This window comes from Fukomys damarensis, unplaced genomic scaffold (assembly GCF_012274545.1).
Source record: "Fukomys damarensis isolate Sample0158 unplaced genomic scaffold, DMR_v1.0_HiC HiC_scaffold_3, whole genome shotgun sequence".
Taxonomy (NCBI): Eukaryota; Metazoa; Chordata; class Mammalia; order Rodentia; family Bathyergidae; genus Fukomys; species Fukomys damarensis.
Window position 1 is genome coordinate 18,205,736 of NW_022900915.1, and position 23,827 is coordinate 18,229,562.

General features: G+C 50.3%; 2 protein-coding genes across 4 annotated transcripts in view; one reads left to right on the forward strand and one right to left on the reverse strand.

Annotated features, from left to right (window-relative positions):
• The window catches only part of Sil1 (SIL1 nucleotide exchange factor), a 255,643-nt gene extending 244,491 nt beyond the window's left edge, over positions 1-11,152 (forward strand). For both annotated transcript variants that reach the window (XM_010613783.3, XM_010613784.3), the window contains 2 exons: positions 869-3,355; positions 7,814-11,152. In XM_010613783.3, the coding sequence (XP_010612085.1) occupies positions 869-1,225 (357 nt within the window). In that variant the 3' untranslated portion in view covers positions 1,226-3,355; positions 7,814-11,152. The remainder of the gene's footprint in view (positions 1-868; positions 3,356-7,813) is intronic.
• Ctnna1 (catenin alpha 1) overlaps positions 10,353-23,827 on the reverse strand; it is a 160,178-nt gene continuing 146,703 nt past the window's right edge. For both annotated transcript variants that reach the window (XM_010613786.3, XM_010613787.1), the window contains exons 12-18: positions 19,972-20,172; positions 19,325-19,476; positions 15,102-15,212; positions 13,834-14,015; positions 13,616-13,721; positions 12,155-12,289; positions 10,353-11,489 (exon numbers count right to left, since the gene is read on the reverse strand). In XM_010613786.3, coding sequence (XP_010612088.1) covers positions 11,202-11,489; positions 12,155-12,289; positions 13,616-13,721; positions 13,834-14,015; positions 15,102-15,212; positions 19,325-19,476; positions 19,972-20,172 — 1,175 coding nt within the window. In that variant the 3' untranslated portion in view covers positions 10,353-11,201. The remainder of the gene's footprint in view (positions 11,490-12,154; positions 12,290-13,615; positions 13,722-13,833; positions 14,016-15,101; positions 15,213-19,324; positions 19,477-19,971; positions 20,173-23,827) is intronic.

Sequence of the window (23,827 nt, forward strand, 5' to 3'; positions counted from 1 at the left end):
CAGCCTACAGGGCTGGTTCCCATAGGTTCTGCAGGTGGAGCTGAGATTCTGCATCTGCAGTCATAGGCTAAGCATGTGACTCACTGCCCAGACTTTCCCCAACTCCTCTGTCTCTTGGCACAAAGGCCACCCTCCATGGAGGCATGCCCAGAGCCATGATCTAGGCCCAGTGTGTTCTGGGCCACCGTACTTCTCCACCAGAACCATCTGCCATTCTTCAGACTGAGATGGACTGAAGCTTGTCGTGCTCCCATGTGGGCTGGCCGGTCACTCTGTCCCCATGGGCAACTCCTGTTAACCCAAGAGTCCCTCTGATACTGTAGAGAGGTGAGGATGCCTGCAGTGGTGATGCTGATGACACCTGCTGTCACAGTACGTGACACAGAAGCTCACATCTGTTGAACGTGCACTGTGTTTGGATACTGGCTGTGCACCCACTGTTCCACCGAGTGCTCCCCAATCCCAAAGGGGCCCGCACAGTGTCTCCCCATGAGAGATGATGGCCTTGGTCTCAGGGAGGTCATTCAGCAAATCAGCGATGAACAGGAAGTCGAGCCCAGCCGTCTGCCCCCATACTGTGCCGTTAGATCTGCTCCTCACGCTGTTCAGGAATTTTTATTTTCTTGCTAGAGGATGGGAGCAGGGACCACATAACCATTTTGGTTTCTCTGACACCTGGCAGCGTGCATAGGTGTTTTGATGAGTGCTGTGGGGTGGATGGATGGGACGTGGAGAAAGCAGGACGGTCTCCTCGCTCAGCCTCATGTCTTGGCACCTGAGGGGTATAGCCAGCCTGGTGTGAACTGACTGCCCTCTGTATTCTCTTCTTGCCACCCTACCCTACCTTACCTGGCTGTGTGGATGGCAGATGTTCGCTGAGGAGGAGGCCGAGCTGACCCAGGATGTGTCCCCAGAGAAGCTGCAGCAGTACCGCCAGGTGCATCTCCTGCCCGGCCTGCGGGAACAGGGCTGGTGCGAGATCACAGCCCACCTCCTGGCACTGCCTGAACATGACGCCCGCGAGAAGGTGCTGCAAACACTGGGTGCCCTCCTGGCCACCTGCCGGGACCACTACCGCCAGGATCCGCAGCTCAGCAGGACGCTGGCCAGCCTGCAGGCTGAGTACCAGGCGCTGGCCACCCTGGAGCTTCAGGAAGGCGAGGATGAGGGCTACTTCCGGGAGCTGCTGGGCTCCATCGACAGCTTACTGAGGGAGCTGAGATGACGCTGTCGCCCTGATGCCAGGACTGGACTAGGATGCTGTGAGTGAGGCCAGGGAGCACTGGCTCAGGTGGGCTTCTCAGAAGGCATTAGGCCGGAGGGAAGATTTCCCTTGTGGGGTGAGTTTCATCTGGGCAGGCCTGGCTTGGCTATTAAATAAGACATGAAGGCTGTGGTCTGTCTCCATGTCTGTGTACACTGGGCTCAGTCCTATGGCTGGGGGCTGTGCCTGGGCAGCCCCAAGGGTAGTTGGTGGGGTCACTGGGTAATAGGCCACTGGTGATCCTGAATGATCAGTCCCAGGTGTCCAGGGGCAGGGTCTGGGCTCTTTACCATGCAGTAGTTCTGTGACCTTGGGAAGTCACTTAACCTCTCTGGGTTTAATTCTTCATCTGCCAGAAGAGAAAGCCCTTAAATGAGAGACAATTTGCATAAAGCATTATAGCAGTGGCAACACCCATGCTTGTCCCTTCCCCACCCAGTTTGAGAAAAGGTTGGAGAATCACCTCACTGCTCCCTCTGCCCATGCTCAAGAAACCTTTTCAAGACCACAGGCACTGCCAAAGCCCAGGAGCAGTTCCCCACTGGTGCTCGGCTGGGATGCTGTCAGGGTGCTGCAGGGGCCTGGTTGAACTCCGGAGGACCCTGGCTGTGGGTCTTACTCTGGGAGCAGAGTGATGAGGCTGCGGCCAGCAGTGGAGTGTGGGTGAGCTGGGCCTTTCCTGCCTGTGTCTAGGAAGGAGGCTAAAGAGGCAGCCTCTGGGCTGGGGCAGCCAAGCCTGGCAGTCCCAGCCCCCAGCCCAGGGAGGCTGAGTGCCAGGCCAGGAGCCTGCTGCAAGTTGCCATGGCAACCCTCAGCTCTGGGCTTTCCTGATTTGGATTCTGGTGCATTTGTTTTTCAGCCCTTCCCTGTGCACCAGAGGCTCCCTCCTGCTAGCTCAGGCAGCCCCTCCCACCTCCAGGAGTCCAAGTCTGGAAGGCCAATTTGGGGCAGGCCTCTCCTCTCTCTGGCTCCAGGCTTAGTTTGTAGACATCTCCGCTTTGCAGGGCTGAGGGGATGTTGAGGCCCAGAGAAGCATGGGGGTACGTGGGTGGGCTCCTTCCTTGCAGTCCCCTTCCTGGCTCTTCTCAACCCCTCTTCTGCTCACTTCACACCAAGATGCCCAGGAAGCATGTGACAAGAGCTGTGGCCTGCGCAGAGCCCCTCCCAGGCCTGTGGGAAGCGGAACCCCAGGCACTGTGGAGCAGCACTTTCCCAGGGTGGGACACTGTCTGTGTCAGCCGTTAGAGCCACTTGGGAGCGGAGTTGGCAGAGGAGAGAACGGTGCCCAAGGGAGGCTCAGGGATTCGCCTGGGTCACACAGCTTGAGTGCCAGCTGGGACAGTGGGCTTGTGTGAGACCAGAAGGAGTCACGGCTCCTTTGTCAGGCAGTGGGAGGAGGCAGGCGTCCTGGCCGAGCTGCTGTGTCCATGCAGAGCAGTATTCAGAAATGCCATTCTGGGCTGGCCACAGCCAGCAGCAGGAGGCAGGCTCCTCAGGGTTTGGGGGGATGAGGCTGTCCTTGCAGAGATGAGCAATGAGTTGTGGAGCAGATGCAGGCCTGGGACAGACCTGGCGAAAATGTACGGTGCTCTGGGGAGATTGTGCAAGGGCCCTTGGGATGACAGTGGGCATGGCTGGGGTGGGACATCCCCAAGTCCTCATGGCCTCTCTAACCACCAGGTGCCAATTCAGGGTATGGAAAGGGTTGTGCCCAAAGGACCGTTGCCAGCAGAGACCTGACCAAGTTCCCAGTGTCCTCAGACAACAGCACACACAGCCAAGGGAGACTTGGGGCTGTGAACCCCTCAGAGACCATTGGGGCAAGGGGAAGAGCACCTGGGGCTGCGGTGAGGAGGCAGGAGAAGAGCTGCAGCCAAGTGCAGACAGATTCGTCCTCCTTCCCAGATGGCACTGGGGAGAAGGAACCTGTTTGGCCCAGTTGGTGTTTGTCCTGGGTCCTTCAAGGAGCAGGCAGCAGCAGACCTGGAACTCTGCTCAGTCACCGCCCAGTTCCTTGACTACTGGCTGCAGGTCTGAGGATCCTCTTCTCTGCCTTCCCTTTGGGCATGTCCTAGGGACCCTGGATCACAGGTGATGCAGCCTTTCTGCCTGGGCCTGTCTTTCTTTCTTCTCCTCCTCCCCTGGCCTGTCAGGACAGCCTGAGGGCAGTGGCTGGCACCTACCCCACTGGCCCATGCCCTGATCCTGGGCTGGGTTCATCTTGGCCCATGGTGGGAAGATGACAAGGGTGGGGTGAGGGTGAAGGTCCCCGTCCTAGCCTTTAGCAGGCTTCAAAAAAATTCATTTGTTCATTTATTCTTTCATTGCCATGTTATTGATTGCACATTAGCATTTATCAGGCCTCATGGTTCTAAAGTGGTCACAGGCCCTGCCCTCAGGAGCTCAGTATGGTGGGAGGCGGGCTCAGTGTTGCGGGTACTGTGAAGGCACTAAGCAGGCCCCACCTAGTTGGAGGTAACTGAGATAACTGAGCCGAGACCTGCAGGAGGCTCGGAGGACAAGTCAGTTAAAGTGGAGAGGGTTCCGCCCTCAGAACATTTGGGAGGGCCCAGGAGTGAATGATGCTGGAGGGCAGGCGGAGCAGAGCCTCGTGGTTCAGTGGAGACCCTGTGCTGCAGTGCCCTGTGAGCCTTGCCAGGGACTGTGCCCTCACCCTGATGGAGTGGAGAAACAAGGGGGCTCGCTGCTCCCAGCCCCATGACGCCTTGCCGGGCTCTGAGCAGGACCGTGACAGGTGAGCATACGGTACGATACCAGGTGAGTGCCGGAGAGCTGAAGGACAGCAGGGCAGCGGGAGGGGACAGAGGTGCCAGAGGCCTCTGAGGAGGTGTGGTATGGACTGGGGCAGAGGACTCGGGCGGGAAGGGCCCGGAAGTGTCCGGTCAACATAAAGGAAAGTGAGCTCACAGGCCACAGGGAGGTGTTCAGGACAGAGGCCTGCTGTGCTGGGTCCCTCTTGTGTGGCAAGAGAAGGGGCCAGGACAGCGGTAGAGGATGTAGAATCCAGGGGCAAGGGGGTGTGAGGAGAAGCTGATGGTGAGAAGGCCGCGGTGCCACCAGCTGTGCCTATAGGCGGTTAGGAGGTCCCTGCCTCTCTGGCTGGTGAGGAAAGAGGCAAGGAAGATGAGGCCTTGTTCAAGGCTTGAGCTGAGGGCTCTGTGGAGGTGCAAGTTACAAAGTGGGGGATAGAAGATGGAAAAGGACTGGGACTTTGCAGTGGCATGGCTTGGATGTGTTTATATGGAAGTGTCTACAGGACAACAGGCAGCTGGGGCCACAGTCTAGAGCCTTAGCGAAGGGCTCAGGGATGAGAAGGGCTGGGCATGGGGGTCAGAAGCCTGGTGAGCTGGGTGTTGGACACAGCCACTGTTAAAAGTTAAATTATATAAGCTTATGATTAACTCGCGGGTTAGAAAGCAAAGGTAATATAATAAGAACCAGTAAGAAAAAATGCAGTGAAAGAAGAAAAGGAAGTAATGAAGAGTAGAAACTAATGAAGACAGATAAACTAAGAGAAAATCAAAAGTTGTTCTTTGGACAAGAGGGAAGACACATCACCAACCTCGAGTGAAAGGGGACAGCACTGTAGACTCTACAAGCATTAAAAGGATAACTGAATATATACACGCAGCTCCAGATGAGTAGGTTGTAAAATCCACATGATAGTGATAGTGTGGAAAAGTGGTTTTTCACCATATCAGTTTCCTATTGCTGCTGTAACAACTCACCAAGAACTTAGTGCCCTAAAACATCCAAATTTACTTTCTTACAGTTCCAAAGTCTGACACAGTTCTGTCAGCATCAGACAGAGCTGCAGTTCTTTTGTAGGCTCTGGGCTGGATCTGTTTCCTGCTTTTCCCAGCATCTAGAGGAAATTCTTTGCCTCAGAGACTTTACCACCTTCTAAGCCAGAAAAAGCAAGTCAAAGTCTTTTCATATCACAGAGCTCTGAACTCTTCTGTTCTGTTTTCCTTTTTCCCCTCGCTCTGCTCAGGATTGAACCCAGGACCTTGAGCATGGTAGGCAGACTCTCACCTCAGAGCTGAATGCCCAGCCCTTGGTCTTCCACTTTTAAGGGCCTTTGTGATTCTATTGGGTCTGGATAATTCAGGGTCTTTCCTATCTTAAAACCAGTCAGTTGGTAAGCTCGGCTCATCCACAAGCTTAATTCCCCTTGCCAGGGAATGTGACACATTCACTGGCCCCAGGGATTAGGGTGTGAGACTCTTTGGGGAGCCACTGTTCTGCCTGCCACAAACACAAACTACTAAAACTTACTCAGGAACAAATAGATGAGTTCTGGAATCCTATATTAAAGGAACTGGATTCATAGTTTAAAATGTCCCTACAATGAAAACTCTGGGCCCAGATGTTTTCATGGGCAGATTCTCCCATATCCAAATTCTACACGATCTTCCGGAAAACACTTCCAAAGTTGTGAATAAGGTCAGCATCACAGATACAATATCAAAGAGACTGTGAGGGAAAACATGCTGTAGATGAAAGAGGGCCAGGAGGGGACAGGAGGGGAGGTGCTGGAGCCTATGGTAAGGGTACCAATACCCTCAGTGCAGAAATCGCCGGTGACGTATTAGCAGATCAAATGTAATAATTTATAGAATGATAATGCAACATAGCCAAGTGGAGTTTGTGCTCGGAAAGTGAGTTAGTTTCGCTCAAGTCCCCATATGTACAGACTGAAGAAAAGGCCACACAGTCATCTCAAAAGAGCAGAAAAACTTGGCAGCGGAATCCAATACCCATTCGTAATGAAACCTCTTGGCAAACTCAGAATAGAAGGGGGCTTCCTTAACTTTATGAAGGGAAACGACATAAAACCCTGCACCCGACATCAGACCTGATGGTGGAAGACTGAATTCCTTCCCTCAGATTGAGGACAAAGGCGAGAATGTCTATTCTCATAACTCCTTTTCAATATTGTACTGGAAATCTGGGCAGTACTTTAAGGCAAGAAAAGGAAATAAAAAGCATACAGATTGAAGATGAAATAAGGCTATATTCTCAAATGACAGAATTGTCAATGTAGAAAATCCTGTGGAAGATGGGCGTAGTGGCACACACCTCTAATTCTACCACTTGGGAGGCTAAGGCAGGTTTGCTGTGTTGACCAGGCTGGGCCAAGAACTTGTGATCTTCCTGCCTCAGCCTCTTGTCACTGGAATCACAGGTGTGCACCACTATGCCTGACTTTTTAAATCAATAAAGTACTTACCGTGTACTGTGTCTGTAACTTGCTATTTTGAGGCATAAGAGCAAACTTAGCACATATATCTTTATTTACAATTTCACAGCTTTATTCTTATTGTGGAGCTTTGCAAACCTCAGTCTGTGATTTTTTTTCGCTTTCCTTATCAAGTGGAGAACTTTTTGCCTTTTAAGGGGAGGACTTCACAGCTTCTCTGTGGCACGTCAGAATTGTCACTACTCTTGCATCTTGGGGTCATTATTAAAATAAGTTTCTTGTACATGGGCCCTGTGATACTGTGACAACCTGAGAGCCAAGGTGGCTCCACGTGACAAGCAAGTGGCGCCCTCAGTGTGTACACACCAGGATGCCTGCCATCATCAACAAGATGGAGGTGGATGGTGTGTGTCTGTGTTACTCAGAATGACATGCAGTTTCAAATACTAGGGAGCCAAGCGTGGTGGCACACGCCTGTAATCTCAGCACTCAGGAGGCTGAGGCAGGAAGGTCACCATGAGTTCGAGGCCAGCCTGAACTAAAAGTGAGACCTTGCCAAACAAAACAAACCTGTAGGGGCAAAGTTTTTGTAAGACATGAGGTAGGGATGACCTGACTCCACTCGGAGGGCACAAGGGAGCTGCATGTGGGGTTGACTTTCTGAATCTTGCTTATAGTGGGGTTCTGGGGCTGCAGATGTCCAAATCCTAGAATCATACAGCAGAATATGGATTTTACTTCATGTGAATTTCAGCCTCAATTATACAAAGGTATACTGGCCCAGGAGACCCCCTGGTTATGTCTCACCAGGTCTGTGCTCGGGAGATGCCACACCTGCTGTCCCCAACTCCAAGCCTGGGACTGCCTACTTTGGCTTGGAATCTGGTGCTGTGGCTGTATTTACACCAGGGAAGTAGGGACCAGCTATAAAACTAAGCTTAACTTGTTTTGTTGATAGTCTGGACTTAATGAAGAAAATGTTGATAATGCCAATTAAATTTGTGTGTTGTTTGTGGTAGTTAACAGGAAGTGTCTTGTGGTATTTGACAGTTGCCGTCTGATTCAGCAAAGAAGTCACCTAACAAGTTCAATCCCAACATGTTTTTGTTTTACTTTATCTAAATCCTTAAGTAACTGAAAATATCAAGCAGCATTCATGCCACAATTAGACTTTGTCAGCGGTAACCATAGGTTGGCTGTGGATATGAAAACGCAGCAAAAATCGGAGAACACCTTCCTCAAGAATCAGTCAGGCAGGCTTTCCACTGAAGGATAGTACCGATTTTAATGTTATTTGTAAATTGTATGTTGCAATTTTTTTACAGCCACAAAGTGCATAATAAAGGAGTGTCTTTGTGCATCTTCTGGCCGCCCATGGCTGCACACAGAGGAGGACCCACACCCAAGCCATGCTCCCCATTGGCACCAGAGTCCTGAGGAGAACGCGCCGGCGCTGGGAAGGATAAGTAGGCATGGGGGAGGGGTGTGGAAGTGTGGAAACCTAGGCAGGTGCACCAGGGAGGAAGAAGCGGCCACCTACAATTGGAACCTAAGGGTGTTAAGAGGCACTGGGTCTGAAGTCAAACGGGTGAGGGGCGCTCAAGGGGCACAGTTACACCGACACTTTCTGGCTGTACAGACGAGATGGAGATCAAGGGCTCCTTCTCATGTCCCTCAGTGGATAGGCGACGCTGGCCTCGGTAGAAAGGGGATGGGATCACAGCTGCAGAATGGCTTTTGGGGGCCATGGGGGGGGAGCCCTGCAGGGTGGTAAGGAGAGCAGCATGACAAGCTGAGGGGTGCCACGGGGACCTGGGACAATTAATCTCTGCCCCCCCCAAACTAAAGGGGTCAGAGCAGGACAGAGGCAGAGGTCCTCCATGGATGGGGGCGGGGAGCCAGCGCCTCCTGAGAGCTGGCTCAGCCACGGAGTTGCACCCCTCACTGTTGGCCCAGGCTGTGCCCATGAGAACAGAGGAGTTGCAGGATTTCTGGGCGGCACCTGAGCCTCAGCTGGGGCTCCACAAGCCCTCTAGTGCCTCCCCGATTGCCAGCTCCTTGCCCTCCAGTACCTTTGAGTGGGCTTAATCAGTTCATGGTTTGAGACTTTCAATGACGTTGTCAAGCACAAGCTGCACCTTTGCTAGACACCGGAGGCAAACAGGACACATGCTCGCTGTTCCCTGAAGAAAACGTGCTTCCTGGTGAGGCCACGCTGACACCAGAGGTTGGGGCAGTGGGGCAGGGAGCCAGACAGAGGCCCAGGGGCGGCCCGGCATTCTTCATCGTGGTAAATGGGGGGGGTGACTTTAAGTGATCGTGAATATTTACCCAAATGCTATTTTAATATGTATTAGGAGAATGTGCTTAGCACCTCAAACAACTTAAAAGATACTGCTTCAGAGAAAGCTATCCTAAAAGACGTGAGCCAGGCATAGGGGTGCACATCTGTAGTTCCAGTTGCCCAGGAGGCTGAGACGGGTTGGAGCCCTGAAGTTTGAAGTCAGCCTGGACAATGAGGCAAGACTTCCATTAAGATAAGGATGAAGATACAGCAAAGGTAATGCCTGAGGAAGAGACAGGCTGTGACGGGCCTCCTGGGAAGCACAGGCACCTTGGGAAACCCTTCAGAGCGCCACATGGGTACAGATGATAGGGCCTCGTGTTGGAGAGAAATGGCCAGCAGCCAGCCAGAGGGCTTTTTAGAGGTGAGACCTGGTCAGACACGTGTCTCCAGGGCCAAGGATGAAGGCTGGTGGGACCTTGACAGAAATCCCTAGGAGCTGCAGGGCCTTGGCCTCTGCTATAGGGAAGTGGGGCTTAGCCCAGGGGCTGGTGGGGTGTGGTGACATCAGGTGAAACAGCTGAGGACAGTGTGGATCCAGTGCTTAGGCGGAGTATGACAAAGGGCAGCAAAAGCTGTGCGAATGTCCCACAGCTGGCAAGGGTTTAGAAAGGCCGGGAGGCCACTGGGGATGGTGGGCAGCTGAGGAGCATGAAGCCACGATTTCTCGTGCCCCTGAGCAGGCGTCCTGGGCCATGGATTCTGCAGTGAGCAGAATAAAGCTGCTTGCTTGCTGCTTGCCTACACACTCGAGACGCATGGAAGGCAGAGGACAGCGGTATGAACGGGCAGCAGCAGAGGAACTTGACAGTGGAGACACTAGTAGATGTTCAAGAAAGCACTAGGATTTTGCTGCAGAAATACATTCCACACAGGGCAGCCATGAAGGCCCAGGTCAACGTGAGACATGCTTAGCATGCTTAAGGGAGGACGGGACAGGGGCAGAAGCAGAGTGACAAAGAGCAGTGAGAGTCAAGATGTCAGAGCCACCTAGCTGAGCTGCTCACAGCTTCTCAGCCTGCAGGAAGTCCCGAGGTGATAGATTATCAGACGCTGACTGACTTGGAGCAGTTTGTCCTCACTGATGGCTTAGGCCAGGTGATAAGTAGTGAGTTAATCTTCATTTTTTGGTACCTGGACATAGAAGTGAGGGGCCTGATAGTATGAGCCGGCAGTGAGTGGGGATAACAGCAGGGCGAAGGGCTGTGCGCGTGGTGGAGGAGAGCGGCAGAGCCCACTCGGGGTGCCTCCAGCCAGAGATCGTGTGGGCACCCAAGTGGAAAGTGCAGGATGCGGCTGGGCGTACCAGCTGGCTTCCTGGGACAACCTGGCTGAGCCAGAAGAGAATGGAACAGAATGAGTCAGTGTGCCGCTCCGGGGTTTTGATGCAGGTTGGGACATTCGACAGGCCCAGGGGCACAGTCCTCCCTCTGGGCTGGCATGTGCCTGTGAGGCCCTGCAGGAATTGTGGCGATGTAGCTCTTCATAAGAAAAGGCAAAGACGACTCTGGACTCTGACCTGGCTTCAGAGTGGACTTTATTGAGAAAAGTTAGTGTAAAAAACATTGAAATACATAAAATTTAAATAAGACAGCAAAATTATACCTTGTAGCTATAGTAATCACAAATAAGATAAAGTCTAAATTATTGCCTAAGCAAAAGCTACTGTCAGGCTTCAGCTGCAAGCCCAAGGCAGGAAACATTACACTCATTAGAGAGCCCAGTGATGGAATTTGCATTTGGAGCTGGAAGAAAGGGGGAAGAAAGCAAGTTCTGACTATGGCAGGACAACAGCCTAACCCAAGAAAAGCAACTTTATTAATGTCCTGCAGCGGAGTACATTAGTAATTGTAGCCATGCGTTACAGCTCTCATTTCATTTCATACAGAGTAATCAGTTTTCTTCAGGGTACATTATGTTAGGTTTCACGTGGTTTAGCCCTTGGAAGGCTGACCTCTCCGCCCCACTCCTTTTCCAAAGACTATCTCCTAAGATGCCCAGATCACCTTTGGTCATTCAGCACCTCACTGCGGCCCCTGGGCTGGAGGGGGCCACTCGCTCCTGAGCAACCCAGCAAGCCCCACAGGGGCAAGAGTGCTACTGACAAGTGAATGTGAGATTCTCTTTGGTTATGGAACTTTTATAAAAAATATAGCTAGAAATATTCTTTGAACTCTACAAGCATTTTGTGACCAACTTACAAGTATGTAATTAACGTCCTTGCAGAATTTACCACCTGGCTGGGTTCAGATCTGCCGCTTCCTCTACGGGAGCTAACGTTAGTGTTAGGTTCTCTACTTAGCAAACGCATTGGGTGCAGAACATAACATCTCAGGACACCTGGGGCTGGGCAGCTGGCGAGCATGGACTCAGATGCTCTCCATGGCTTTGAACTCACTGAGTGCCTGCACAGGGTTGACATGCTTCTTCTGTGATGCCCGCTTAATCTTGGTCTGTGTCTCATCCTGCTTCTCTCTCTTCACCAATGGCTTCTTCTCAGGTGCCTTCATCTTCCACGACACGGCAGGAAGGTTAAGGGAAGCCATACCCTGCGACTTCTGGTACTTGGTGGAGGCTACGTAGGACGCCTTCACTGTCTGCACTACGGCATTCATCAAGTTCTTGGCTGCCTGAATCAGGGACATAGCGCTGTCCACCTGCGAGACACAGGCACAGGTGAACAGGTGAGATGGGCCTGACAGGAACGACCCCACCCCGGCCCACCACTCGTTCGCTTCTCAGGGGCTGCTCTTAACCAAAGAGCCCAGAAGCACCTGTTGCAGATCCTTGGTGGGGGGATGGGCTGATAACAAATACGTCAGGGGCTATCATCACCTTGTACACCCCTTACCCCTCAGGTTTCATTCACAAAACAAGCCAGAGACAGGCAGCCTTCGTTTTGAACCACGGCTGATGGCAGAACTGAGCATCAGCATTACAGAGGAGGAAGGGAGTCAGGGAATGGCTTTAAAGGAAATCAAAAGGAAAACAGCAAGGCCTCAGGACAGCCCTGCCCAGACATCCTGTTTTCACTGCCTAAAGAAAGAAGGGCCTAGCCTAAGGCCTGATCAACAGGAAAAGGAACAGCTATACTTCCTAACCCAAGGAGCATCAAATACCTCAGTGAGTGGCCAACTCTGTTATGTACATGGCACCACCTGTCACCAAGCACATATTACGCAGAGACACAGTTAAGCAGGGAGCCTCCAATCCCCAGGGACTGAGATGAAACCTGCAGCAGCCTGTCCATTTGGTGCAGCCACAGAGCATGTGTGCAGAGGCCACTTCCCTCTCCAACAACCTTCCTTACCCCTGTACTCACCCCAGAGACAACGAGCTCTCCGCCGAGGTTCTGCACCTCAGCTTTGACCTTGCTGCAGATGTTGAGCTGGTGGCAGTAGAGGGCTATGCGCTGCAGATATGCCAGCAGGTCCTGCTTGCAGGCCGAGTCCGGGCACTGTTGGGAGAACAAGCTGAGCACCAAGCCCTCTAGACTGAGCCTCGGACCATTTCTGAGGCTCAGGGTAGCACTAATCACTTCTTCTCTTCTTCCAGGAGCAAAGGGCAAGAGAGATGATCGCACAGCCACAAGGGCACAGTGAATACTCTCACTACAAAACTATGGGGAAACCACCTCCAACCTTCTAATAGGCAGGAGTCTATGGCCCCACAAGCAGCAGCCAGGTACACAGAAGTCAGAATAGAACGTCTTCAACTACACATGCTAAACATCCAAACCAATGGTCTTCTGCCCTGAGGCACTTAGGATGCACACAATCAGCATCTGATGACAGGAGACAGTCACACTGGACAAAGACAGAAGATAAGTAAACCTGTGATGCCTGCTTAAGAAGCAAGAAGAGCTGGCTTAGGAGGGCACGAGCGTTCCCAGCACGGCTCTTCCCCCAGAGCCTTGGGCCTAGGCAATAATGGAGTGATGTAAAGTGAGGTCTGCAGTCCGTGCTGGAGGCTTCCAGTCTTACTCTTAAGAAGTCATTAAAGCAGGGCACTTTATAACGACAGTGTTGGTGGCTGCATGAAGAATGGAGCGGAGGGAAAAGTAGCTAAAAGGATAAAGCACAATGCTTCAAGCAAGTGGTCTGGATTTCTGGATTAAGTTGTTGATTGAGGACAGACCAAGTAGTTTCATGAGAAGCAACCACACACACCTCTTATTGCACTATGTAGTGGGGGCAGGGGAGTTGAAGGATGACTTCAGAATTTTTGCCTTGGGTCATGAGGGACAAGTGTCATTCATTCGAAGCCTAGATGAGGCTCAGTTTGGATGATTCTCAGGGAAAAGAGTGGGGAGGATTTGTAACCACAGAGAAAAATTATAAGTGTTAAAAGCATCACAGGAAATGTGCTGTGAAGGTTCCAGGAAGTAGGTACCGGTCAAATGGGGGAACAAAGGGGCAGAGCATGGTGGCTGAAGACACAGCATGAAGGACACAGAAGTCGTCTCTAGGGGACAGGCACACCAGCCTTCCAAAGCACTGGCCACCAAAGGGACTCCTGACACTTCTGGTTCCAGTGTGTGAGGGCCAGCAGAGTGGAAGTTATGAAGACAGAACTAAGACAAGACCAACAGGAGAGCTTGGTTTTAGCTCTGGTTTGGTCTGCTCTGATGCAAACTAGGCCTAGCTCCTAAGATGTACCAAAAAAGATACAGGCATTTAGAAATTTTTAGAGATGAGTGACAGCACTGTGACCCACAAGAATGGCCATGAACAGCTCCCTCAACAGTGGTCTGGGCTGGGCCCAGGGTAAGTCCGTCACTTACGTGGTCTGCAATGGTTCGCCCAAGCTTATCCATTCTCGATCCTGCCTCAGCAATTTTCTTGGCAGCGCTGATCACATCTGATGTGTTTTTGAGTGGCCCTTTACCTCTGAAAAAACAGAACAAGGCTCTCCATCTCTGTGATACCTCTGCCAGTTAGAGAATCGAGAACAACAGAGTGTGGGGAGGAGGCAGCCCGCTCCGCACAGGGCGCAGCTTACCGGGTGAAGTCAGTCATCTCCATCATGATCATGCACATCTGCTTGGCCAGCACGATGATGTCGTTGCCACTGTCATCCCACTTGGACACTTCAGCGTCCAGCTTGCTCTTTTCTTCTTGGAAGCTGGCCACTTGTTCTGCAATCTTTGCTTTTTGCTCCTGGGGAAGCTGAGCCATGATCGCCTACATCGGAAGCACGAAGAGCTCTTACATAGAGAGAATATGAAGTTCTCCCAGTGTTAGCAAGGATATTTCCAACAGGCAATCAGTGTCACAAGTAGGATAATGCTTTAGTAGGTTTCATTTTGCCGGAAGGGCTATTTCTTCTCATTTCTCTCAGAAGTTTAAAAGCCTAAAATTCCCAACCCCCTTTCAAGAACAAGTCTTGAGGGAAAACAGCGTGTGAAGGGTAGAAGGCTAATGGGAGCCTCACAATCACACCTGGGCAGGGATGGAACCTGGCGAGCTTAATGGTTTAAGTTTCATCCTCTGCCTCTTGCAGTGGAGACAGGAAAGGAGAGGCGGGGATAACGGATGTGTGCAGCCCTTTGTCCTGTGGGCTCTTAATGGACATTTCCAAATTTTCAAGGCGAGTGGTTGTAGAATGCAAATTCTGAAGGCAGAAGGCAGAGATGACGATGCTGAGGAAGAGACCTCCTAACTACCCGTCAGGGGACTTAGAGCTGCACAGTTTCAGCCCACAGCCCGAGGCCGGCTCTGCTCAGCTTCCAAGTGTGCTCGTGCCCGAGCGGGGCTAACAAAGGAACTGCTGGCTGTTCACGATGGATTTCCAAGGAGTGAAAAAATAGACTCCTTAGAAATATTCCTTGGCATTCTTCCAGAAACATAAATGCCATTGATTAAAGATTTAATGACTCAGATGAATGCAATGGCTCTGACTGGTTTCCTTGAATGTACCACTGTTATTTCTTTAAACCCATGAATAATTAAATAGCTCATACCCATGGTTATCAGTGAAGTAGGCAAAGGCAGCAATCTTTTTCAAATTTCATGATCATTTTTAACAAATGCGGCATTGACTAGATCCTAGGCTTCTCCTGACCCAGGGCTTTATCAAAAACCAGAGCCTCTGCGCACAGCTGAGGCAGCCCACATTCCTGCCCTGCTTGGGCTAAGGACACTTCAGGAGAAACTCACACCTGATCAGCAGGTGCCACAATGCATGTTAACTTCAGTCCTGCTGCCATAAAAAGAGAAAAAGGCCAGGCCAGAGAGAGGTTACTGAACAACTTAAGGGGTGCTCTTTACCCGGGCACTCTGGCCAGCTATCAGCTGGTCATCTTCTGTCTGGACACTTGTCCTACTTCTGACATCGAAGTCTTCTGTCTCAAAGTCGGAGTCATCCAGTTCCTCAGGGGTCTGCCACAAAAACAGAGGCCGTGAGTCAGACATAGCTGTAGGCCATACTGAGCCTCTTAGCCAAAAGCATGGAGGCCCAAAATGCTAGGATTCATGGTGCAGAGTTCTTAACACTTGTGGGTAAAATCACTCATCATTCTTGCATGGATCCTACACCAGCACTTTTCTTATTTATTTTTGTAGACTGGGTCTCTATGTTGTGCAGGTTGGTCTTAGGGGATCCTCCTGCCTCAGCCTGGCTCGTTTTCGTTTTTTAAACTTTAATACTTTTAGGACAAAAAGATAATTATGTAGTATTGGATTCAGTTTTAGGATGTCAAAGGCTGCTTTGAGGAATAAAAAGGAACAATATAGTCTGAATATTTGCTGGTTGGGATGGTACTATGGATTGAACCCAGGGCCTCTGCACTGAGCTGCATCCCCAGCCCTTTCTGACACAGGGTCTTGCTAAGTAGCCTGGGCTTGAATTTATAAGCCCTCTTGCCTCTGTGGGATTACAGATGTATACCACCACGTCTAGCTTTATTTTTTTTAACATTTATCAAAAGAAAAGGGGTGATACCAAGGGACTGATTGCTGGTTCTAGATCTTTGCTCTAATTATGAAATACAATTCTTATTTTGTACAAACTCCCAGTCTCTCTTGATTAGCTACTGACTGGAAACACGTTATCTCCTGGCAGTTATCGGTAAGAGGGCAGCAGTTGGAACAGCTGGGGTTGGCCCTCAGCCCAGCTGGCCTTCCTGTGACAAGAGGGCAGTGAGGAGAAGCCCTCATCTGTACCAAGCCCCCGACCCAGGGGCTTGTGGTGGCGAGGTTCAGATGGGAGGAGGTGGGAGAAGTGCTGCAGAACTGCCCACACCATCTCAGGTTCTGAGCTGGAGAGAGAACAGTGGGTGGGAATCCTGCAGTCCTGCTGACTTGATGGCATGAACACAGTGCCACCATTGGGGGTCTTTAATGCTGTGGTAGATGTGTTAGTGCTGGTGTGTGCTGTCTTGAAGGTGCTTCCCAAAGGAGCGCCCCCCACCAGCCCACCACAGAGCCATACACCCTCTGGTAACTCCTTTCCTTGTAGTCATTCACCCAAAGATCTGCTGAGTATCCTGTGCTAAGCACTGGGCCCTGGACATAGCAATGATTGCTGCTCTCACACGTACTCTGAAGGAAGCGATACCAGCACACAGAATACATGAAGGTGTGATAGTCACTCACGAGTGTTAGAAAGTGGGCCGGGCTATAAGTAAGCAGAGCAGTGAAAGGGAACTAGGCAGTCAGGGGAGGCCTCAGACAGCCACTGATGGCAGCGAAGGAAAGCATGGAGGCGTCTGTCACTGAACGAGGACCAGGGGGCCCGTAGAAGGGACTTGGCTCACTGCCAGGAGTCACAGGCTCCTCTGGGAGAGCAAGGGGAAAGCAGCAGAGATGAGGGCACAGGTGATGGGGATGGTGTAAGGACCAAGTGGCGCGGGCACCTCGGGAGACAGCCTGACTGGACTGAAGCTGAAAGGGACCGTGCTGCTCTCCACGCAGATGGAACTGTAGGAACCAAGGGTTGGAAGAGGGAGGCCAGGTGAGACACTAGGGCGGGCTGTGCTGAGATTCTCTATCGGAAGGACCCCCACCAAGACCTGCTGGAGATCGGATCTGAAGGATGAGACAGAAAGATAAATCTACGAGAGTCCAAGGTCTGGGCCTGGGCAGGTGAGGAAGGAGATCAGCCAGTGCACAAAGACTAAGCAAAGGAGCCAGGAGCTGCTCATGGTCAAATCCGTTACACAAGCATGAACTCTGGAGGGTCACTTCGAGAAAGGCTCTCATTCTGATGCACAGGGCAAGGCGTGCAGGCAAGGGGCTGAGGACTTTCCAACAGCTGCCACCAGTGAAGACAAATCAGCAAAGGAGACGGACGGGGCAGGGGGTGAACAGGGAATCTTGTGGCCAGCACAGGGCATGGCTGCAGCCAGGAGCACTGGCAGGGACATCTATGGCACTAAGAAGAAAGCAGGGACACTTCTGGTGGAACTGATAAGGCGGCCAGATGGGTGTGTGTGTAAGGGTGGGAGGTCAGAGAAGAGGGAGGGAGGAAATGGTCCCAAGGCGCCCGGACCAGGGTGGGGAGACTGTTAGTCATAGCCTCAGCAGCCTCCATCAGTGTGGCTGTGTGGTCTGCAGTGTGTAGCAGTGGAGGACGACTTCTCAAGGGCTACATTTTGCCAGGCAAGGACAAAGAGGGGGCTAAAGGATATGAGCCAGACTCAAAGGTAGAAAGGAGTGAACAAAGGGCCCAAGGGGCCAAGGCAGTGATAGTAAAGAGGAGCAAACTGAAGGCCCTGGTGGTGTCAAGGATGGTTAGGGACAGAAGCTGCTGGAAGGAGCAGCTGAGTACTAGATGGGAGGATGTGGTAGCGCATGGCCGCGGGAGTGGGGCTGAGGTACAGGTGGACAGGATATGAAGAACCTGAGAGGTGAGGCTGGGAGCTGGAAGGATGATTCTTAAAGACGGGCATTAGGTGGGGGGGGGGCAGTAAACAAGGAGCCAAACCACAGGTGTCTCCCCAAGCCCCTTTCCTCTACCTGTGCAGGCACCCATGGCTGGCCTCACATCTGTCCTAAAAGGCCTGCCCACTATGGCTCTGTCCACTCTTTACATGTGTCTGGTCATCCGGGAGGGGTTATGTTAAAACCTCTATCATTCTTCAGTTCCAGCACAGCATGAAACATGGTAAGAAACAGTCATTATGTGCGAGGTCCTGTGCCAGAGACATTACCTACATTCATCTCAGTAAAACCATGAACGACAATGATCTCCTACAGAGAACAAAACTGCATCCCAGACAGACGAGACCTTGCTGGAAGAGGAACCCCAGCCGCCTGCTGGCTCCCAGGATGTGGTTTCTGAAACCCGTCTGGGGCCGAAGCATCTCCTCGATGAATGCATTACCGGCCCCTTTGACCCTCACACACCCAGCCACAACTCTATCATTAGGGCTTCTTTTATTTTCTGTGTATCTGCAAGCATGGAAAGAACTTTGCAGAAACAGCATCACTATTGGTGCATGTGACCTGGGAACCCTTTCATACCACCAATTTAAAGACACCAGTGTCTGTATCTATCCAGCCCAGCCCTTTTCTGAACATAGGTTCTTTCTGAGCCCAGCAGCAGGAATACAAAAGCAAAAGCCTCCACCATCCCCACTCCTAACAGGTCCAACGAAGCCTGGGACAACAGCACAGCCCAGCACCGTCAGTGCAGCAGGCAAACCCTGCACTCCACAGGCCTGCTGCTCTGTCGGGCCTGACCACAGACCAGACCGAAAGCGCCCAGGTGGCCCTAGGCAGAGTAGGCACAAGCTCTGCCTTCAGGCTCCAGGGCAACACGTGGATACTCAGAGCAGCACACGAATGTTCAACTGCTCTGGAAAGGAAGCGAGGAGATGCAGGCCCAGTCCCCCGCAGATGTTCTATGGAGGGGCTGTGTGTTTCTGAAGCCCCTTCGTTTATGCCAACCCAGAAGGGGCCGAGGACTTTTTTTGCAAGCAATGACACCTGCTGCCCTCTCAGAGAAGATGGGTCAGATAAGGTCCACAGGTCCACTCAGCCCTTGGAGAGGAGTCCAACACTTAGCCATGAGCCAGGGAGCATCACCAGGAACTGCCATGGTTCCTGACCCTCACTCCAAACTCCCTGGGATTCCATCGTCTGCCTGAGGGTCTAGCATCTCTTCCAGGAGAGGGGTGCTCCACGTGAACAATGACTTCAACCAGCATTAGGAAACAATTCTCTGAAATTAACTCGAGAATCTGTATTTTCTGTAGTTTCCCCGGTAATTAAAACTGAAGCCTGACACTAAGGTGATTGTTTGCCCTAAATTAAACCATCAAGACCAACTCTCGTGCTAGCTTCCTTTCTCGGCCAAAGTTTGGGCTCTAACTTGCAAATAACAGTTTAGACAGCATAATTCAGTATATCTCCTCCTAACAGCTTTCATGGATTTCAGGATTCATGGTTTAATATATGGCCACTGCAGCTGCCGAGATCCAGAATGACGCATTGCTCAAGTTTAGCAAACGATAAGAAGCTGTTAAAATGTCTGGAATGCAGTTACTCACCCTTATCATCAGCACCGCTTTCCTGATGTCCCGGATGCCATCGTACACAAGGCGGGAGGCATCAATAAATTCGTTCTCATCCATAGGCTGGGCAGGATCTGAGCTGAGGGCTTCCACGGCTGCTTCCACTTGCTCGGTGAAACGAGGCATGACTAGGACACAAGAGGCAGGGCAGGTTGCCTGGTGAGCAGATAGCATTTCACCAGCCCTTCCCGAATCCTCAACCCATCAGAAGAGGCAAAGCTTCTGCTACCATGCCAACCGTATTTACGGATGAAGTAAATTTAGGGCAGTATTTACAAAATCTCAAGTTACCTTATTTGTCTCTCACCAGGGTTTAGATGCTTGAGAACTTGACGTGAGACTAACTTGAGTCCTTGCTTAACAATGGGACCCACTTAATAGCACTTATTCACCATTAAGAGACTTAACTCAGTTGTTCTTAAAATACAGTGCTCATAATTAGTCCCATGATTACTCATGAGATGCACGTGAAGGAAATATGCTTGTGAGGCATGACTTTGGCTGGCCAACTTTTACATGTGTGATGTACCACCCAGAACTCCTATGACAAGAGCAGAGTTTTCTCACCCGCCCCCTTCCTAACTTCCTAAACCAGCCCTGTATTGGGGGAGCAGTCCACACACCTGTGTTGGAAAGCAGCTTGGTAGCTTCCAGAACTTTCTCTGTGTACACTCCCGGCTCATAGTTGTCCATTTCTGAGGTTACGACGTGAATGACCCGGGCTGCCCGGCCTCTAATTGCACCAGCTGTGCGGTCCAGCCCATCCACATCTTTCTCTTGGAGAGCAATGACACATTTGTTCACATCTTCCAAAATATGATTCTCTGAGGAATAAGAGCAAGGTTGAGTGAGGGAGGAGGCCTTCCACTAGGCTGACCCTGTACTTGGTATCTATCATTTACTTAGTGTGTGTTTTAGTGCCAGACACAATGCCAAAAGTGTTACGCCTCATCTCACTGGAGAAAACTTGTTCCACAGAAACGCAACCTGTGATCACCCCCAAGTATAATGAGAGTAAGCAAGAGACAGACTCATATTTCAGCTACCATTTTTCTATAAACCAGGCAGAAAATTCTCATCACAGAAACCTCTTCTTCGTACATAATTACATTGACCTTGCATCGCTAACAAAGTATAAATAGGAAGACTTTACCCATCTAGTCACTCTTCTCTCTCCCCAGTGTGCTGACACTCAGAAGTCCACACGCCTGAGTGAGAGGTGCTGAGGGCACACCTGCAGATCAGATATTTAGGACCCTCTCGCAGTATGCAGATGGGCCTGTTGTGACGTCTGCACAGTTCCTAGAGGGGGAAATCAGTGAATCCTGTTAAGTGGTTCCTGCTAATCATATAGCTGGATGTGGAGGAGCCACCAATCCTTTTCTCGTCAGAGCAAAAAGCTTGAAGCTGACTTTCAGGGATACCAGAGCAAAGTGTTTGCTGTCAGCCTCATCTGTAATAGCAAAGTGGAAGCAACCCTAATGTCCAAGGAGAAAGTAGATAAATGAATTACGGATCCTGTGTAGCCATTAAGATGGCTGAGGCAGATCTATTTGGGAAGGCTCAAAGGGGAAAGAGTGCTCTCACTGACGGAGAACTGCAGAGATCACCACAAAACAGTCCAGATGACAGGGCTGGGTGATAACGGGAGGCAAAGTCCAAAGTGTCACCTGACCTTCCTTCTCATTTAAGAGCTTTCTTCCAGGCATCTAAGAACACTTACTTAGAAGCAGTGTCTGCTACTGAAACCAAGACAGTGTCTGCCTAACTGGCCAAGACCAATGGTGTTAGTTCCTCTGGAAGAGCCAGAACAATGATGGTAAATGCAATCCGTTTAAGAAAGATGCCTGGGCAGCATTTGTTTATTCCAGCTCTGGCTGAAATCCCTTGAACATGTCATCATCCTGGACTAGTTTCTGGTTTAATCCACTTCAAAAGCCACTATCCCTTCCCCAGTCTCTCCTAACATGTTCAGTCAGGTTGCACATGGCCGTGTCTCAAAGGGAGATCACAATTTGACTTCTGAAGATGCCCAAAGCAAGAAAGTAGCCATGGTGTAACTTCCAACCACCTCAAAGCCAGAATCAAGTGGAACTTAGCTGAACTAGGAGGACTACAGTCACTATGGTAACCGGGCTTTAGGTGACAGCATCCTATGGAGCACGAGAATTCTCCTAAGAGGCCACAGGCAGAGGCTCTAGAAAGGTCTCTAAGACTCCAACTATGATGGAATAGGATGGAAAAGAGACTTGGTTAAAAACAGATAACATTCCAAAGAAAGCCAGGAAGAATTCCAATTACAGAGGGGAAAAATCTTAATAATGTCATATTTTAGCCACAATGTAAAAACTATGAGATTTGCTAGAGTTTACAATGATGTACTATGGGAAGAAATTTTATCAAACTTCTAAATAAAATTTAGGGGGTGGTATTTGAACCAATGGCAAGAATAAATGACTAAGTTCATCACACACTCAGCCAGATGTATGGCACTTGTCTATAATCTCACCACTCTGGGGAGGCGGAGACAGGAGGATCCCAATTCAGAGTTCTGCCCAGGCAACTTAGTGAGACCCTGCCTTAAAATAAAAAGGGCTAAAGTTGGGCGTGGTGGCACACACCAGTAATCCCAGCACTCAAGAGGCTGAGGCAGAAGGATTACTATGAGTTCGAGACCAGCCTGGGATACATAGTTCCAGGTCAGTCTGAACTACATAGTGAGACTCTGTCTCAGAAAACCAAAAGTAGATAGATAGATAGATCATAGATAGACATACAGACAGATAAATAGGGCTAGGGCTAGGGCCAGGGATTTAGTTCAATGGTGCCTCACCTGCCTGGGAAGTGCAAGGTCCTGAGTTCAATTTCTGGTAGGGTGGGGTGGAGGAAGGGCTGGGGATATAACTCAGACTAAAGGCCCTGTGTTCAATCCCCAGTAACACTCTCTCCTCAAACAAAACCAATGTTGCTCTTCTACATACTCATCTAAACTAAACGAACAGGTACCAAGGCTGTCATCCTGCGCTGAAAAGAGCTGCTTTTACTGAACCTAATACAATACTGATTTACAAGATATATCTTGTACTGCAAAGGAAAGGAAATATGTTGCTAACGAAACTATGAACCTTGTGCTCACTCCAGCAACACATATACAAAACTATGGACCGGTATTTTCTTATATCATTGATTCTAAGACTTACCCTGTTTTAGGATTGTTAATACTTAGGAAGGGAAGTACATCTTAGAATCAATGAAATATTTCTTCTCATTCTTTTTTGTTCATTAAACACAGTAGCCCAAACTTTTATTCTAGATGCCTGTTTTCAAAAATCAATTCAAGCATCAGGGATTTAGCTCAGTGGCATTGCGCCTGTCTCGCAAGCACAAGGTCCTGAGTTCACTCTCCAGTACCTAAATAAGTAAATATCATTTCAGACCTTCTTGAATCCATAGACTTTCTTCCAGTGACCTCAGACCAGGGAAAGGTATGTCATTAGCAGCAAAGAAGCCTACTTTGATGACTGATTGACTGAACTGAGGAAGTCTGCTATTTTAGGAGGCTGACTAAAGAAATACTCTCTCCCCTTACTGAATGGCTGTCTCTATGAAAGCTCCAGCCTAGCTGAAGCCCACATCGGGGACACAGCACCAAGACTGCTCTCTCCACTTGAACCATAATGAGAAGTCAGAGTCCCCTACTGGTGCGCCAATGTGGGAAGTTAAGAAGTCCCCACAGTAAGTGAAAGCATGTATCACCTTTACTTTAACAACGTACTAGGAAATTGCATGGGTTTTACATTATGAGTAGACCCATCAAATCTGTACCCTTTTAAAAACGGTTTAACACAGTCATCATTTGTATGAGTGCTTCTAACAGGAGAGAAAAAAAATACACATCCATACAATAGTCTATTTATACAGATGCCTATGGCTGTATGTCAGTGGACACCCAGGGGATCCTATCACGGACACTACTCTTTGTCACTTGAAAACCTTTTTAGGTCTGCCTTACAGATGCTATCCCACCCATTCTAATGGGTACACAGGACTCTTTGGAATAGATGGGAGGGGCCACAATTCACTGATCTATTCTTTGTCAAGACACACCAGTTGGGGCTGGGGATTTAGCTCAGTGGTTCCAGCACCTGCCTCACAAGTGCAGTTGAAGGAACTCACAGCACTCTTCCTGCCTCAGCCTCCCGAGTGCTGGGAATGCACCACCACCAGGCCTGGCTTGAGAACATTCTTATACACGTATTTTGGCAAACATTTTTGACTACTCCCTGGGCAATATTTCTAGTAATGAGATTTCTGAGTTAAAAGTAGCTGTACAGGGCTGGGGATTTAGCTCAGTGGTTCCACTGTTAAGAGCTGAATTATAAGCCCATGCTAAATGACAAAGGGCCCAGGAGACAGTGCGCTAACCCCCTCCCTTTGTAGCCATAGCCCTGACCTTTGTTTAAACCCTGGCTTAGGAAT